This window comes from Tachypleus tridentatus, chromosome 11 (assembly GCF_004210375.1).
Source record: "Tachypleus tridentatus isolate NWPU-2018 chromosome 11, ASM421037v1, whole genome shotgun sequence".
NCBI classification, from domain to species: Eukaryota; Metazoa; Arthropoda; class Merostomata; order Xiphosura; family Limulidae; genus Tachypleus; species Tachypleus tridentatus.
The window spans coordinates 92,574,662-92,592,438 of NC_134835.1; the positions used below are offsets into that span (position 1 = coordinate 92,574,662).

The 17,777-nt window shown below is 34.9% G+C and overlaps 1 protein-coding gene across 8 annotated transcripts in view; it reads left to right on the plus strand.

The window, feature by feature from the left end:
• The window catches only part of LOC143232767 (transmembrane protein 220-like), a 33,721-nt gene extending 28,754 nt beyond the window's left edge, over positions 1-4,967 (plus strand). For 4 of the 8 annotated variants that reach the window (XM_076468596.1, XM_076468592.1, XM_076468593.1 and 1 more), the window contains 2 exons: positions 2,891-2,971; positions 3,453-4,967. In XM_076468596.1, the coding sequence (XP_076324711.1) occupies positions 2,891-2,971; positions 3,453-3,597 (226 nt within the window). In that variant the 3' untranslated portion in view covers positions 3,598-4,967. The other 4 variants (XM_076468591.1, XM_076468594.1, XM_076468595.1 and 1 more) reach the window with 2 other exon arrangements.
• Positions 4,968-17,777: the final 12,810 nt, after the last annotated feature.

Consider the following 17,777-nt stretch of genomic DNA (forward strand, 5'->3'; position numbering starts at 1 on the left):
TATGAATACCTTGTTATTGTTGTTTTGGTACGTAGTAATTTAATAAACAAAGTAATTTATTATTAAGCTTTAGCCGATGTGTTAACCTAGTTTTGCATTTTCTGTTTATAATTCGTATGCTAATGTGGTTAGTATTGAATGTTATGCATAATTTCAGTTGTATAACCCAGGTGTATTTGGTTTATCATTCAATGCTACTGTATTGTGTTGATATCCAAGGGCTTTGTATAAAACTGATAGGAAGATGTATTGTCAGATTTTAAAATTAATCTTAAATAAAAAGAAAATGCGTGTCACGTGACTTTTATTCTCTAAGTTGTTACTTTATCATCATACAGTCACAACAGTTTTTGTGACTTTGTAGCTTTCTCTCTCTTTTCTTTTATCATTGGGATTTGAAAATTTTCTTGATCCTTCTACCTAAATTCAAGAGGTTTGGAGAACATGAAACGTACCTTATATTTTCTAAAGCATAGGATCACAATGTAATCTGATACATCAACATAAAAATCAATATAAGCCCACAAAACAACGCTGCTACAGAGCCAGCTTTCATCTATTTGTTATAAAACTTTTCACGGGTTAATACTGTTACACCTTCAATAATTTATTTTTCTATATTAATGAATACCATCAATTTATATATAATTTCTTAGATTAAAATTAATAATAATAAGTTTGTTATTCTAAACGGTTTATCAGTTTCCAGTCTTGTTCTACTATTCATTGTCCCTTTACTGCAACAGTAGAAACATTACATACAAACTTGAAATAACATATTAATGTCTATCTAAAATATCCTTTATCTTTTTTAGTGCTGGAAGTCTGTACCTTCCTTACGACTTAAAAAGGAATTGAAGTTTAGTGAGTTTTTTTCTTCACAACTGTTTTGCGACCCCCAAGTATTTGACAATTTTTAACTCTTTCTACGAGTTGTCATTCAAATGAAACTTACAACGGATCTAAATGCATAATATCTATAAAACACGCTGAAAAAACCGACATAATTAATTTTTGAAAATGACAAAACCACGTGAGCATGGGAAGATTTCTGTTTAATTATTTTAAGGTTCAGAAATCACTTATCGATCTTTAGTTTATGACAGAAAAACATTTTAAATTTACATATTAATAATGTGAAATCCTAAATTAGTGAAATCTTTATAAAAAAGAACGTAGAGAGATTGTAAAGTTGTTGTAGCCCTCTATCTTAGATAACAGTACATGGCTTGCTCTTGCTTAGTACCTTGATCTGTTTTTTAAAGTGTGGTATCATTATGACCCTAATGCCTTCTTGTTTTAGAAATTATACAACTTCAGACCCAAATGTTTTAAAGTTTTAAAAGCATGAAACAATTAAATCTAGCTAGAATGAAGTATAGTTTTCATAATTTCACTTTAATAAATTCAAATATTTTTATTGGTTGTTGTTTTTGAATTTCGCACAAAGCTACTCGAGAGCTATCTGTGCTAGCCGTCCCTAATTTTGCAGTGTAAGACTAGAGGGAAGGCAGCTAGTCATCACCACCCACCGCCAACTCTTCGGCTACTCTTTTACCAACGAATAGTGGGATTGACCGTCACATTATAACGCCCCCCACGGCTGAAAGGCCGAGCATGTTTGGCGCGACGGGGATGCGAACCTGCGACCCTCAGATTACAAGTCGCACGCCTTAACACGCGTGGCCATGCCGGGCCCAAATATTTTTATAAACTATATACATTTCATACAATTATAAATTCAGAAGGAAAAAAAAAGACTTGTTCATTTATTCCTGTTTTTGCATAATTGATGTTTGAGCCATAAATAAGGGATAAACAATAATATAACAAATATATATAAACTACTCAAAACAAAAGATGATTAAAGATCTAAAAAACCATACTTATGACAAAGTAAAGCCATTATCATAGAATAATGTCAACCACCTACTCAGTTGAATGTATGTTAATCACCATTTGATGAACAATCATATAATCCGAAAGCCCAAGTGATTGATTGGTCAACTAGTCCATGCCATATGCATAGTAGCCTCATACCCCTAAATTTTAAAAGCTTCAACCTATTTTAGAACCATAGCTAAATCTTAAAAAAAGACATTTGAAATTTTCTTCAGTGTGAAGGAACATTAGACAGATGGAAGCTGGCCAGTCATAACAGGCTGTGAGTATACGTGTCTCAAACTATCTTTAAAAGCATGTATAATTGCATCAAAACCAGTGTTACATTCGTTTACTTACGTTAACAACACAGGCATTCATTCAAGACACAAGCAGACGATCGTTATCTGTCGCAAGATACCTATTCCGAGAATGAATCAGATCTTTACAGATACAAGTGAACGTCGTAGTGCACACAGACAGAATACACTCCAAGTAAAACCATTTTATTCTGTTGTATGCAGCTACAACTGGCCTTTACTTAAGATTAATTGGCGACGATACCCGTTTCCACTATACTAGAATGACCTAAATTTCCATTAAAGAAAAGGTATTGGCCAAGCTGAAGTATTTATAGGTTTATCAGTTTTATAGATTATACATAAATGTTTCTTGAGAGACACGTTACATCTCGTCAAATTTTTCCAGACACTAAAGATGATCTTTAAATAGTTATTTCAAAAGTCCAGACCGTACTATAACATGTGTTATTAGATTTTAAGGTTTTTATTTATTGAGATTTGGCCTTTTTTACACAATACATAATTTTCATACTTACGCTCTTTCACAGTCTTTGGAACAATCCCTGTTTCGAATATTTATCACTTGATGTTGAGCAATCATTGATCAAAGACTACTGATAGAATTGGAAATTATGAGAAAAAAATTCTTTCAGCGGCTTTGTCTAGATTTCCAGTTTCTTTTGACTACAATTAATATATTTCTGAAGTCGTTTGTATTACAGGGAATTTTGTGGAGTGGTGATTCTAGTAGTTTGGCTGAGACTGTGTGGAGAGATAACAGTTGAAAGGTAAAGATAATTAATCTTTTGTTGTGCAATCATTCTTTGTTATCTAATTTAATCTGACGTTTTGGTGCCATTTCTTTCTTCCAGTTTTATCCACTGTCACTTCTCTTTCTGCCTTTCATTACTGTTTCTGTAGCTTAATAATAAATTAAATCAATCTTCTTTTAACTATTACGTGTATTTTCATATTATGATATCTGTTGCACCTATGTTTTACATTATATTCTACCTTTACTGTGTTCATGTTATTACTTGCAAATCTTGACATAGTAATTGGTGTTTAGAATTTCGGATAAAAACCTTTAAGTTATTTAAATAATGTAAGATAAAACAATGTTAAAAAGATCAGTATGTTGAACCCTTTGTTTTATTCAGTATGTTTTCATGTACGATACTGTAGAAGTTTTAGAAATTACAAATTAGATGTATATATTTATGATGCTCATGCGTAATAAAAACGACACATTTTTATCGTGTCATCCAGCTCAGAGAAACACTGCACCCAGAACTACACACTACTGACTTTCGCCATCATCTACAGCATCTTCCCGTTGTTGTTGTGGGCTCTTTGTTACGTGGATGAGCTTCAGATGTTTGTCGGTGTTTGTAGAGGAATGTTTAGTGACTGAGATTTTACCTAAATTAAAAACATTATCCAGAGAACCTGTAGTCAGAAGATGTTATGATACCAGTGAATAAATATTATGTTATTTTGCCATCCTAAGGTATCAAATTTTAGACTAATTTAATTTTGGCTCAGAATTCATTTTACCATAGGTTATATCTAAGTGTATTACTAATTTAGCCGCTTTATAATATATCTAATCATCTTCAAATAATACTTAAAATGGATTGTATCAGTCTATTCATTGATACATGTTGCACTAAATTTTCGTTTGCGTTTGAGAAAATGTTCAAGATTTATGTAAAAAGAAAAATTAGTCATGATAGATTCAACCTAAGATATTTGAGTTATATGAGCATTTCTTGATTGAATTATATCACAGTTTTATTCCTGAAGTCATCAGTGTGTTAAAATAGTAAAGTATTTTAAAGTAATTCGTGTATCTTATCACTTAACATATTTTGTGTAATTATTTTAGTATAAGGAGGTCAATAATATCTTGGATTGCAGAAGTTGAATGACTTTACGTATACGGAACATTCGTACACAAACCATTTTCTGAACTATTTGGGTTTGAAAAATCGTAAGAAAATAATGGAGAAAAATACGTTAAATAAAATCCTTAATGTAAGTGCTAAAGGAATCCATTTTATTAGCGAAAAACGTTCTAGAGTATCAGTGTTGGTGAACTGTACGGAATATTAACATCCACAGATTTCTTTTGTACACACCAGAAATGCCTACTTGAGATCTGGATTTCCTTTTAATGAAGAGTAAAAGCTACAACATTCTTCACATAAATTAATTGAAGTGTCGGAAGTGTTCCAGAGTTGACTTACCGAACATCGTTTAGAACTTATTATCTATTTCTGAATAATGTCGAGCGATTCATTACAAGGCACTCTTTGTTCAAATGGCGAAAGCTTCATTAAAAATCTTTAAAGAAGCTCGCATTTCGAATATTATTCGAGACATATTTGCTGAAATGCGCAAAGGTTTATTTTTCCAGTTCTAAAAATCACTCTGTAAGACTCAGATTCAAAATCATTGGAAGGTTTATGTGCGTCTGTAGCGTCCGCTTCTAAACACTCTTTTAAGAAGTGCTAATAGAGGATCATGTTTCAGTATAACATATTAGTTCCACTTTTACCAGAAAGTATGGCTTTACTTGGTCAGTTTTTGTGCAAAAAAGATCGTAAAAATACAAATTATCAACTGAAGAGGATAAAAAATGAACTTTCTATATCTATTCATGTCTACTAATTCCATGTTATCTATATTTGTATCAGTGTATTCTGTTTCTCATTGTGCCTTTCTAATATGAACAGAAGGACATTCTTCATTTAGTGAATAAATATATATTTATACATTGTTCTAGATTATTATTTAGTATTTTCTACTTAATTGTTTGTTTGTTTCGAATTAAACACAAAGCTACACAATAGGCCATGTGTGTCCTGCCCACCACAGGTATCGAAAATTGGTTTCTAGCAGAGTGGGTCTACAGATATACCGCTGTGCCACTGGAAAGCGTTTCCACTTAATATTCGGTTTACAGTTTCATGAAAATATTCAGTTTTTATAAAATAAAAACAAGTTTTGACTGTTTATTTTCTCAAATACTATAGTAGTTCGAATTTGTCAAATTAAACTGAAACACGAGGGCTATCTGCGCTAGCTGTCCCTAATTTAGCAGTGTAAGACTAGAGGGAAGGAAGCTAGTCATCATTACCCACCGTCAACTCTTGGGCTACTCTTCTATCAACAAATAGTGGGATTGACCGTCACGGCTGAAAGAGCGAACATGATTGGTGTGACAGGGATTGAAACCCATGACCCTTAGATTACGAGTGGAGCGCCTTAACTATCTGGCCATTCCGGACCTTAAACAGAAATACTAACAATAATAGTATCAAAATATAAACAGTTACAATGGGATGGAGGAAATACAGATTTGTATATTATAAGGCTGTTAGTAATTTTGTTCTACTGAAGACTTCGTTGTTGTTTCTAACACGAAGCTACAGTACGGATTGTCTATACTTGGTCCACTCTCAGTACAGTTTGTTTGTTTTCTTATAGCAAAGTTATAGCGGACTATCTGCTGAGTCCACCAAGGAGAATCGAACCCCTGATTTTAGCGTTGTAAATCCGTAGACTTACCGCTGTACCACTCAATATAGAATACTGAAAGTTAAAATTATACGTTTTAGAGCTTACCATTGAGATACTAACACCAAAAATGTTTTAAAAAGGTTAAAACGCTATAATTAGAAGTTTCTGTTTTGTTTTTCAAATCTAAAGAAATTATAATGCTTTTACTATCATACTGCTCAGTCTACTCCAATTATAGAAAAGTCATTGTTTGCTTCTCAACAATAAACAACTAATTTGTTGTTTGCTATATAATTTCATTCTTTACGAGACAGCAGAAATTTTTCAGTGCCAAAATTTAAGTATTTAAAGTCTCAGCTACTGTGTATCAGACTAGTTAGAACACTCAGAACAACAAAGCTCTCAAGCTAGCATGTTAACCCTAGATTATTAATAATACAGTATATATAAAAATATACAGGTGAGACTGGTGTACTTTAAACTATTTTCAGAAGAGAGCCAATCCACAACTTCGTCATCCTTTATAATAACTGATCTTCGACTCGGGACTAAATATTCTTCTTCAGAGATCTTCTACTCTGCTTGCCTAACTTATAGCTTGTAAGAATTAAAGCATTGACATGTAAACAAAATTCGGATTCGAATCCAATTATTTCTCAGATTTAACTTTTCAAAAAATATTCACTGTTCGATTTTTATTGTAGTTTTCTATATAATTGGTAAAAAGGTGAAATATACTCTTCAAAAAAAGAAACGCAAAAGACAAAATTTTAGACAAATTGTTAACAAGTTTATTCCGGGTAGTTTTGTATGACATGTGTGAAACTTTGCACATTCACTGCTGAACATCCAAAGTCTGCAAAGGCGAAGTCCATGCTCACTAGTTGAAGTTTAACGTCACTCAACGTCAATAACGAGTATGCCCCCCGTGAGCATCAATAACTGCTTGGCATCTCCTGCCCATGGAAGCGATGAGATGACGAATCACATACTGTGGAATGGCTGTCCACTCAGCCTGCAAAGCTGCTGCAAGCTGAGGTAGAGTCTGCGGTTGAGGTTGTCGCCGTCGCAGACGTCGGTCCAACTCGTCCCAAAGATGTTCGATGGGGTCAGGGAAGAACGTTGATGTTGTGGTGTCTCAAGAAGACAGTGGTGAGTCGGGCTGTGTGAAGACGGGCGTTGTCATGTTGAAAAACGTCGTTGACGTTCACCATGATGGGTTGCACATGGGGCCTAAGAATCTCGTCGACGTATCGTTGAGCCGTAAGATTCCCTCGAATGTGCAAAAGGTCTGTTCTGACATTGTAGGCGATGGCAGCCCACATCATGACGCTGCCACCACCAAATCTGTCAACTTCCTGCACACAGTTTGCTGCAAAACGTTCACCTCGGCGACGGTAAACACGGGTCCTTCCATCCTGCCTACGAAGCATAAAACGTGATTCATCGCTGAACCAAACATGCCTCCATCGTCGATGAGGCCATACCCGATGTGCCCGAGTCCACTGCAGTCGTGCTTGACGATGTTGCTGGGTGAGAATGACGCCTCTGACTGGACGTCGAGGTCGGATTCCTGCATCTCGTAGACGGTTGCGTACGGTCTGATCGGAAATCCTACGCAGCCCTAGTATGAGGCAGTAGACGTCGTAGTGGTGGTCCTATCCCGAAGGTGACGTAACCGGATGTAGCGATCTTGTGCGGGCGTGGTCACACGAGGTCTACCAGATCGTGGACGGTCAACACGATCCATGTTGTTGGTGACGATTCCATAGCCTTGTGATAGTGCTTGGGTAGACATTCACAGCTCTGGCAACATCTGATCGAGATTTGCCTGCTTCCAAGCGACCAATGACGTTGTTGCGTTGTGCTTCAGTTAGTCTTGGCGTAACTGTATTACTGTATTGCGTGTCGGTGGCTTAACACTGAGCTATAGAAACCGAGAACCCGTCACTTTTATAGGGATTTTGCACATGTTGCACTTGCAGAACATGCAGATCTCTCAAACAAATTTATTGGACACGAATTCCGTTTTCAAAGTGCACAACTTTTATTGTCATTTTGGTCTGACAATCAGTGCCTTAACACGTGTAACATCACATACTCTGAGCTTGTAACGTTATTACATATATTTCTCTTTAAAATAAAAAAGAAATATCCCTTTTGTGTTTCTTGTTTTGAAGAGTATATTTATAAAACATGTTCACCATCATTGGTCTTAAGTTTATTATAATATTGTGAAAGTTTAAAGAAAGGAAACGAAAAAATCATTTAATGGAGTTAAAATCCAGTAATGACTAATATTTGTCAATTTGAGAAGTTTCAGTTATTAAACATGTAGTATTATTGTATGCGTCGTTGTTTGACATAAGACGAAATTTACAAAGATTTGTGTTGTAGATTACAGCTGATATTTCTCGTTGTGCTTGTAATTAAATGAAATATATTTAATTCAGTAAACTTTTGACGAATTGTATAATAACGGCCCGGCATGGCTAGATGGTTTAGGCCCTCGACTCGTAATCCAAGGGTCGATGGTTCGAATCCCCGTCACATCAAACATGCTCGTCCTTTCGGCCATGGGTCGTTATAATGTTACGGTCAATCACATTATTCGTTGGTAAAAGAGTAGCTCAAGAGTTGGCGGTGGGTGATAATGACTAGTTGCCTTTCCTCTAACCTTACGCTACAAAATTAAGGACGACTAGCACAGAGAGCCCTTGTGTAGCTTTGCACGAAATTCAAAATAAACAAACAAACAAATTGTATCAATTTCTTAGGCCTAAATACAATGGAAATAAACAAAGTAGAATGTCACGTAGGGCTTCTGTGATTTTGCATTTGTTTATATTTGTTTCCCTATTTAGTATCTGGGTATATTCTGTGGTTATGTTGTGTTTATTTGATTTGCAGTGTTCAAAAACGTGTGAAGTAGTTTTTTGTGTGTTCTCTGAATTTAGTTTATATTTTTCTGCTTGTTTATCCAATATAGAAGTTGTGGCAGTTGTTGCATTGTATTTTATAAATGATGTTGGTGTTGTGTTTGTCAGTGTGTTTTTTACATAGTATGGACTTTAGTTTTGTGCCTGGTTTTTGAATACATTTGGTGTTTACTGGAATGTTGTGTTTTGTTATAAGTTTTTTTTTTTTCCAAATGTTGGGAACATATGGTATGCAGCAGTGTGACGTTTTGTAGTTTGTAGCATCTTGGGATGTATTATTGTTTGTTTGTTGTTCGTATAGGTGTGTGCGTATAATGTTTTCAACGGTTTTTGGAGGAAATTTGTTGATGATGATGAAGTGTTGTTTTATTTTGTTGATTTCATTGGGTGAGCATGATTTTGCTAAGCAATTATGCAAAACAAACGCAAAATAAAAAAAGCCCTACTTTTTTCAACAACTGAAACTAAAATTAAACCAATTTTAAGGAACACCTTTATACCTATAATAATTAATAACCTAAAATCCAACTGCAACGCCCTCTACAATTCCGTACCCTTTTTTTCTCTCGTCCCTCAGACACGTACCCGGAGTTGCAAACTCTCTCTTTGTCAACCTGAAGATAACCTAGGAAGGTCGAAACGTTGTTTCCTGCGTTATTAATGAATGTGTTAAACCCATACCAGCCGTTCTGAGATACATTTTTATTTCAAGTCGGTTTCTCGTCATCAAGTGGTCATGATGTCACAGTATCATATTTTGTCACCAGAGAATGCGTTACTGGACTGCCACGACAGGAAACCATGACGAAATATTATATAATAGTTCCACAAATTAGAGAACATGTCATAGTTCCAAAATGTACCATCAGGGAGATGTTACTAAACCACTATATCAAATGATTGCTTAATAGTATCGCAATGTAGAGTTCAAAACATGTCTCAATACGAATTTAGTAATTAAATCGTCCTAGAATATAGCTTAATTATGTATGTATGTTTTCTTATAGCAAAGCCACACCGAGCTATTTTCTGTGTCCATCAAGGAGAATCCAACCCCTGATTTTAGCATTTCAAATCGGAAGACTTACCGCTGTCATAACGGGGGACATATCTCATTTAAAACTTACTCAAGTAATTAAAGATTTAGTAATATTATTATAATAAAAAATCTGGACACAATAATTCTTTTTAATAAATATATTTTCTCACAATAAAGATATTGCAATCTCATCTACATACAAAGGCACATCTGCGAAGGACATATTTACACGAAAACATTTTATAACAAAATCATAAGCAAAGATATCACTACGTGAGTTCCAAATCTAAATAAAAGTTTTCGTTTTGACACAAGTCAGAAACGATAGTTAACATAATATATATATACAATATTGCCCACACACAGATGAATGAGGTCCTTGAAGTACTTTCTGGTTGTAAGTCCACGTTTGACAATTCTTTTTGATGAATTTTCTAATGTTTAGATTAATTACGTGGAGGTAGTACTAATGAACCAATATGTTCTCCTCTTTTATTTCAACCAAAATAAATACAGACCTAGTGGCTACCAAATTTATGACTGGGATTCAGGCTGATAACGAATAATTGTTTTCTGCATGGACAGGTAGTTGATCACTGACAAAAACACCTCCAAATTTTTTTCTCTTAAACAAATCCTGCGAGAGTATCGAATAACTTTCTAACATATTCATATCTTCTTAGATATCTGTTATGATGTTTCAACACTGATTGATTTATAAAATTGACTGAAACTTTGCATATATTAGGAAATTTTAGTGTTAGGTAAGGCACAACTAAAATGTATTTCAATTCAAAAGTTTCGTTGTTCCACCAAGTTAAAGTGAGAATCTCCAACAGATAGATCTGATGCAAGATGAAAGGTAAAGAGAGATATCCTCCTGAGTATCCATCAAATCCTTGATTTCAAAATTATTTTCCTGTTCCACTAAATAGCGTTTCGTACTCGTTCGTACAGCTTCAAAATCTTACTCTAAAGGTCGAATAAGTATTTGTTTTGTATACACGTTGATTGCCACGAAATTGATATCGTACTTTTTGAAATTGTATGGACTTTTTCCGAAATTCATTTAAATGCATCGTTATAAACATATCCTATAACAAGATGTTTAGGTTCTTGACCTAATAAAGCATTATCAATAGATGCTTGTAAGTTTTTCTGGGAACTTGAAAACGAGTTGCACATTATACATTTCAAAGGATATTTTGCTCTTCCTTTGTGAAATGAGTTAACATGTGGCAGAATGATTGACAGGCTAATCTTGACTTTTCTAGCGTAGACAGAAATGTGTTGTAGTACAATATTGAATCCTGGTTCATCATTTGACATAATACAAAACGATTCTTTACTTGTTACAAGTCGGAGATTTAAACTTATACCATTCGGCAAGAGATTGTTCTCTTAAAATATATCCGAATGTAAACCTCCGATCATGCTAACTGTGTTTGACTGACATGTGTATCTATGTGTCGATCTTTGATTCCATCGTTTTTGTCATCGTTAAAATCGAGATCATCAAAATTAGCCGCTGTATCTTTTATCCACATGGACGATGTCAAATGATGTCTCTTAGCTTTACCATTATAACTTAGTAATGTTACTATGTAGGCCTTATATGTATAAAGGTTGTGAGACGAATAATTGAGTTTATCATTAAGATACACATCTATTTGAGAAGAAATGGAATTAAGTAACATCCGTTGTTATATCAGTACCATCAGGCTTGAGAATCTTCGACTTTACATGAAGATACGATTGGGCTTGATCTAAATATTCATCTCCTGATCCAAATATAGAAATTTCTAAACGTCCTCTGTTGGTCTCTGAAGGCAAATGATAATATTCAGCCCATTGATCTTCCTCAATCACTATTTGTGTGGGAGGAAGAGTAAATAAATCTAGCTCAGAGTTTTTACACTGACAGAACTTTCCATGTGGTAGAAGAGTCATGACTTCTTGTCGAAAGTGTCTGAAGTTTGTGTTCTTTGTTTCTTAGCTTTAGATGTTTAGAACATGGGACCTTTATGTTTCTTCTTTTTACCATATAGAACTTCTATAACTAGATTCTGAGCTCCTGTATTGCTCGTGGTTTTACAGCATTGGCAAAAGGTTTTCCTTGTATGACATCAGATGCTAATTGTATACCTGATTTGACTGCCGATTTTCCTGACATTAACACCACCTTATCATAAAAGGTATGGCTGAACGAAATAGGTTGCTTGGAACATCTCCCAAACCATGATCTCGCTGCAAAATGTGATAATCAATTTCCCACTTGTTAATCGTAATGTGTGTTACAAATCGACTGATCGTTATTGTATGTATGTGTTTTTCTTAGAGCAAAGACACATCGGTCTATCTGCTGTGTCAACCGAAGGGAATCGAACCTCTGATTTGTAGCGTTATAAATCCGAAGACTTACCGTTGTCCCACCGAGAGACTCATTATTGTAAGGTACTCTCATGACGACGACGGAAGTGAAGCGTATTGATGACTCTCCTGTGTTCAAGTGGTATCATTTATATCGATCTAAATAGTGAGAAAATTTTGCTTAGATACAGGTCTGTAATGATGTCTTATAAAAGTTTCAGTAATCATGTTCCCATCCTAACCTTTAACTTGAACCATTCATTACAGTGACACATGTGCGTCATCGACAACACAAGGATCCATAGTATCTAAGTAAACATAGAGCGAAAAAATCCTCCATGCATAGTAACAGTGTATGGATCTACAATGGGTTCTGATGTTATACGATTAATCTCAAATCCGAGGATTATAGATAGCACAGGATCAAATAATAGAGTATCCTTCTTTTATATTGACACTTACCTTTTCTAGCGAATGAATCATAATCAAATACAGGATGTGTGTCGGATTCATAAGCTAACTCGCCTAATCTGTTTAATATTCTAATAAAATCTACAGGGTCTTTGTAATGAACAGGTCTAATACAAAATATTTTATCGTGACCATCAAAAGGTAGGTTATAAAATGATCCAGTATGTACCATCAGGTACATTATGCCAGCTATGTGAATACTGTCGTTCAGCCGAGGTAACTTTCCATAATTCTTCAAGGTTGATAGATCTCGAAGTGTTGAGTTATATAGTTTGTCACAGTGTTACTAGCAAATTAATTCAGATAACATCACATACAACTGATCCATGTTCAATAATGAGGAATAGAGTTACAGATAACATTTTGTGACAGCAGGTGATCCAAATCTGGTTGAGGGATCCAACCATTAAAAGTATCACGATATCCTTCCCATTTTACAAAACATTGTTTGTTTTTACCATTCCAAGTTCACGTAATAGTTGTTGAACAGCATAGACTCATCGAACGACTTTAAAACTCGTTGTAATTTAGATTCGTAAAATATCCCATTAATTTTTTTCTCTGAGAACGTCTTGCAGCTTATAAACGGGTGGATTTCTCTCTGTTATCTGGTAAATCGTAAATACTTCTTCAGTCCATCCACGCACATATATCCCTTCTTAAACTGAAATGATTTATCACATTCTGAACAATAACAGTTCACACTGAAGGAACCTTTCATTAACTCTGTAACACCTAAATGGCGATCGTGATACTACAGATATATTTTCTCCGCAGGTGAACTACCTTTATACAGGGTGAGCCAAAAGTAGGTGGACAGTAAAAAAACATTTATTTAGAGATCACGTATACGTACAACTATATGTAATAAGACAATTATATTAATGAAAATAAAATGTTATTTATTAACGCAAATGCTCAAATTGATTTCCTTCTTGATTTACACAGCTTTGAAGTCTACCTCTTACGTTTCGACAAACATTTTTGCACAAGTCACTCTGGGCATTAATTTCTTGAAATGCATCTCTTATGTAATTTTTTAAATCACCGACACTTCTTGGTTTTTGACTATAAACTTTTTCCTTGAGTACTCCCCAAAAGAAAAAATCCATAGGGGTCAAGTACGGTGAACGTGCCGGCCAATCGATTGGGCCTCTTCGACCAATCCATTTCAATGGAAATGTTTCATCAAGATACTCACGAACTCCTTTGGAATAATGTGGAGGGGCCCCATCTTGTTGAAAATAAAAGTCATGTAAATTAGGTTGTTGCTGTAACTGGGGAACAACTTGATTCCTTAGAATTTCGAGATACTTATCTCCTGTAATTGTTCCGTCCAAAAAAAATGGTCCATAAACACCAGAACTTGAAATACCACCCCAAACATTGACACCAGGCTGATTTAGCTGTTGTTCTAATGTTAAATGCATGTTCTCACTATACCAGTAAACACAATTATGTCCATTGACATGACCGGATAATTTAAAAGAAGCTTCATCACTCCACACAATGTTATCTAAAATTTCTGGGTTTTCTTCAATCTTGTTCAGCATAATTTCACTAAATTGCAGTCGCCTGTCTGGATCATCCTCCAATAAGCCATGAATTAGTTGTGGTTGATAAGGTTTCAACCCAATTTGCGTTATAATTCGCCTAATAGAGGTTTGTGGTATGTTCAATTCCATAGAAGCTCTTCTGGTGGATTTTTTTTGGACTTTGAACAAATGCATCGGCAACACGTTGCTTATTATTCTCTGTACAGACTGTTTTGGGTCGACCAGTTTTAGCAGCATTAAGGATTGAGCCAGTGGCGTCGAATTTGTCACGGATACGGTAAATGGTTTGTCTTTTTGGAGCTGGAGTATCAAATGTTTCAACCCACTTTCTCCTTACGGTTTCAGTATTTTGCGATTTCCAATACTCTTTTAACACCCATATTCTTTTATCTGTATTTAAAGTATTTGACATTATGGGTTCTATTAACAATCTAAAAAAAAGAAAACAGATTAAATTAAAACAAATGTAATTATACAATTGTAATTATATAACACAAATAATATAGTTGCAACATAGTTATAATATACAATTGCATTAATATAACCGATACATAAACCTATTCCAAATGCTGTCCACCTACTTTTGGCTCACCCTGTATATAACACAATTTAAACTTTCAGACGATACTAAAGATATTTGATGATTTAGATTACTTTCAAAGTTACTAATATTTTGTATGCCGCATGGTCTTTCTGGAACATTATCCAAAGTATGCAAGTCTTTAGTAGTGGTTGTTTTTTTTATTTCTATTATGTTTTGGGATATTTTATGATATATGTTAAGGCTATTACTACTGCCTTAACGCAGCAAAGCTTGTTATTGCTATTAATAGTAATAACTGATTATTTCGTAAGTCAATCAAAACTGATACTTGTTAATTTGTATCTAGTACCACCTACTGGTACTTCTAACATTATAACTTCAGTTTTGAATAAGCCATTTAGTGATATATCTTTTCTACTCTGATTTAATTTTTCTACTATAGTTAAAAGTATTCCAGAGATGAAAAGGTCCTTATTTTGTAAGCATATGTGTATCGGTTTATCGAGATTGTTTGAATAAACACATTCTTACTTTGTCTCTACCGTTCAGATGTTTGGTCGTACAGGGTGTCCATAAATTATTCACCCCATTATAAGCCTTTATAAGTTCTCTATTATATGAGCTATCTTAAAACGGTTTGCATCAATTAATAACACAACTCAATATTTTTTGTTCCAGTTAAGTAAATTATCACAGTTCAGTCAATAATTAAGTAAACTTCCACGAGAGCCCCATCGGTAGCATGCAGAATGTCAAGGTGGTAAATGATTTCGTTCCAAACATTAAGAAGCATGTCTTGCGTGGATGTTCTGCGAAATAAAGAAAACAATTGCTTGAGTTGTGTTATTAATTACAACTAACTGTTTTAAGATAGCTCCTATAATAAATAATTTATAAAGGCCTATAATAGGGTTAATAATTTATGGACACCCTGTATTATCCAGTGTGTTTTGGATGTTAGTATTTAGAGTGTCCGAAGTAGTTATGAGTCCATGTGTTTAAGAATTTAAAAAAAATAACGTAAGTAGTAGGAGTTGTGTAATACTTTTTAACTCTTCTACTCACAGACTTTCTAACGATACATTTTTACGATACATTCTCTGTCTGCCTTGTAAGAACGTTTAATATATACCTGTAAACACAGAAAATGTCACTAAATGTAATTTGTAAATGAAAATAATTTCATATGTGTGAATTATGTACAAGTAAACCTTAAGTAATTTCATTTTATTCTAAGTAACAACAGAGGTATAACAAAATGACGATAAACTTACCCCTCCTTCCACGCTAGACGATCTCATGACATTTTGTGAAATTTGTTTATCCTCATCCGTGTGTATGTAAATATAAAACAGTAAATGAGATATTTTTGTTAATAGAAATTCCTTTTAATCAATATGAATGATGTAAAAACAAATTACAGTAGTCAGAGCTTCAGTCTTTTCAAGAGATAGAGGCCAAAGAAAGAAGTGTCGCCGAATTGTTGGCACGTATGTCTCTATAATTGGTCAAGATCTTCACTGCCGATCAACAGTGAGACAATTTCTAACAAAAATATAAGTTATCTGTGACTGTATTTATTTAGTTAAACAGAAGGCATTTCATTAATTCAAATATATATTTAAAATAGATCTGTAACAGTATTACTTTTATTTAGTTAATAAATATATTAAAAACCATACTTACATTAGTTGAGCTGTCCTTGATGATCGCTACTAGAGTTGTAAGATGTAGTATTCGTATGAATTCAAACTGAATGTAGACTGATTGACAGCTGTTTATACACTGCTGGCCAAAATCTTGAGGCCAATTAACATAAAGAAAAAATAAGCATTTTGAGTTGTTAGACTCGACCACTGATTTGAGTAGAGTTTCAAAAGATGAAAATAAGAAAAGAAAAGGAAAAAACTTTTTAGCATTTAATAGGGAAAATGTGAACACTATGAAATTAGCCTAAATACTAGCTGGTCAAAAGTTTAAGACCATACTAAAATGAAGCGTTAATCGGTAAACACGTAACGAAATTTAGTCATTTGTGTTCAAGCACTAGCGTTGTCAACATCTTCCACTAACATCTCCTGTGTTACATTGGGTAAAAACATGGCATAGGCTAAAAAGTTGACAGAGTTTGAACGTGGCAGAATTGTCGAGCTGCAAAAGCAATGTCTCTCTCAACGAGCCATTGCTGGTGAGATTGGGCGAAGTAAAACTGCTGTTGAAAATTTCTTAAAAGACCCTGAGAGATACGGAGCGAGAATTTCAAGTGGTCGGCCCAAGAAAATTTCGCCGGCGTTGAGCAGGAGGATTCGACGGGTTGTCCAGCAAGACACCAGCCAATCGTCAAACCAGATTAATGCCCTTACGGTCGCAGAATGCAGCTCAAGAACGATAAGACGGCATCTACGAGAAAAATGCTTGAAAAACAGTAAACGTCTTCAAAGGCTACGCCTCCTTCCACACCACGAAGCAGATCGGTTAAACTTTGTTGAGAAGCACCAAACCAGAAAAGTAGACGAAGGTTTTGTTCTCTGATGAGAAACAATTTAACCTGGATGATCCAGATGGCTTCCAACGTTACTGGCACGATAAGGATATCCCACTGGAGACATGTTCTACACGATATAGTGGAGGAGGTTCCATTATGATCTGGGGTGCTTTCTCCTTCCATGGAACAATGGAACTTCAGGTTATACAGGGGCGTCAAACAGCGGCTGGCTACATTGGCATGTTGGAGAGAGCATCCTTATTGACTGAAGGCCCTCGCTTGTGTGGAAATGACTGGATCTTTCAGCAGGACAACGTTGCAATCCACAATGTCTGCTGGACAAAGGACTTTTTCATGGCGAATAACGTGATTCTTTCGGATCATCCAGCGTGTTCGCCCGAACTGAACCCCATTGAAAATTTTTGGGGGTGGATGGCAAGGGAAGTCTATAGAAATGGACGTCAATTTCAAACAGTGCATGATCTTCGTGAAGCCATCTTCACCACTTGGAATAACACTCCATCCAGCCATCTGCAAACGCTTATATCGACCATGCCAAAGCGAATGTTTGCAGTTATTCGCAATGGCGGCCGTGCAACTCACTACTGAGACCTTTTGTTGGGCATTTCTTACCCTGTTTAGGACTTCTTTTTGGTATTGTCTCA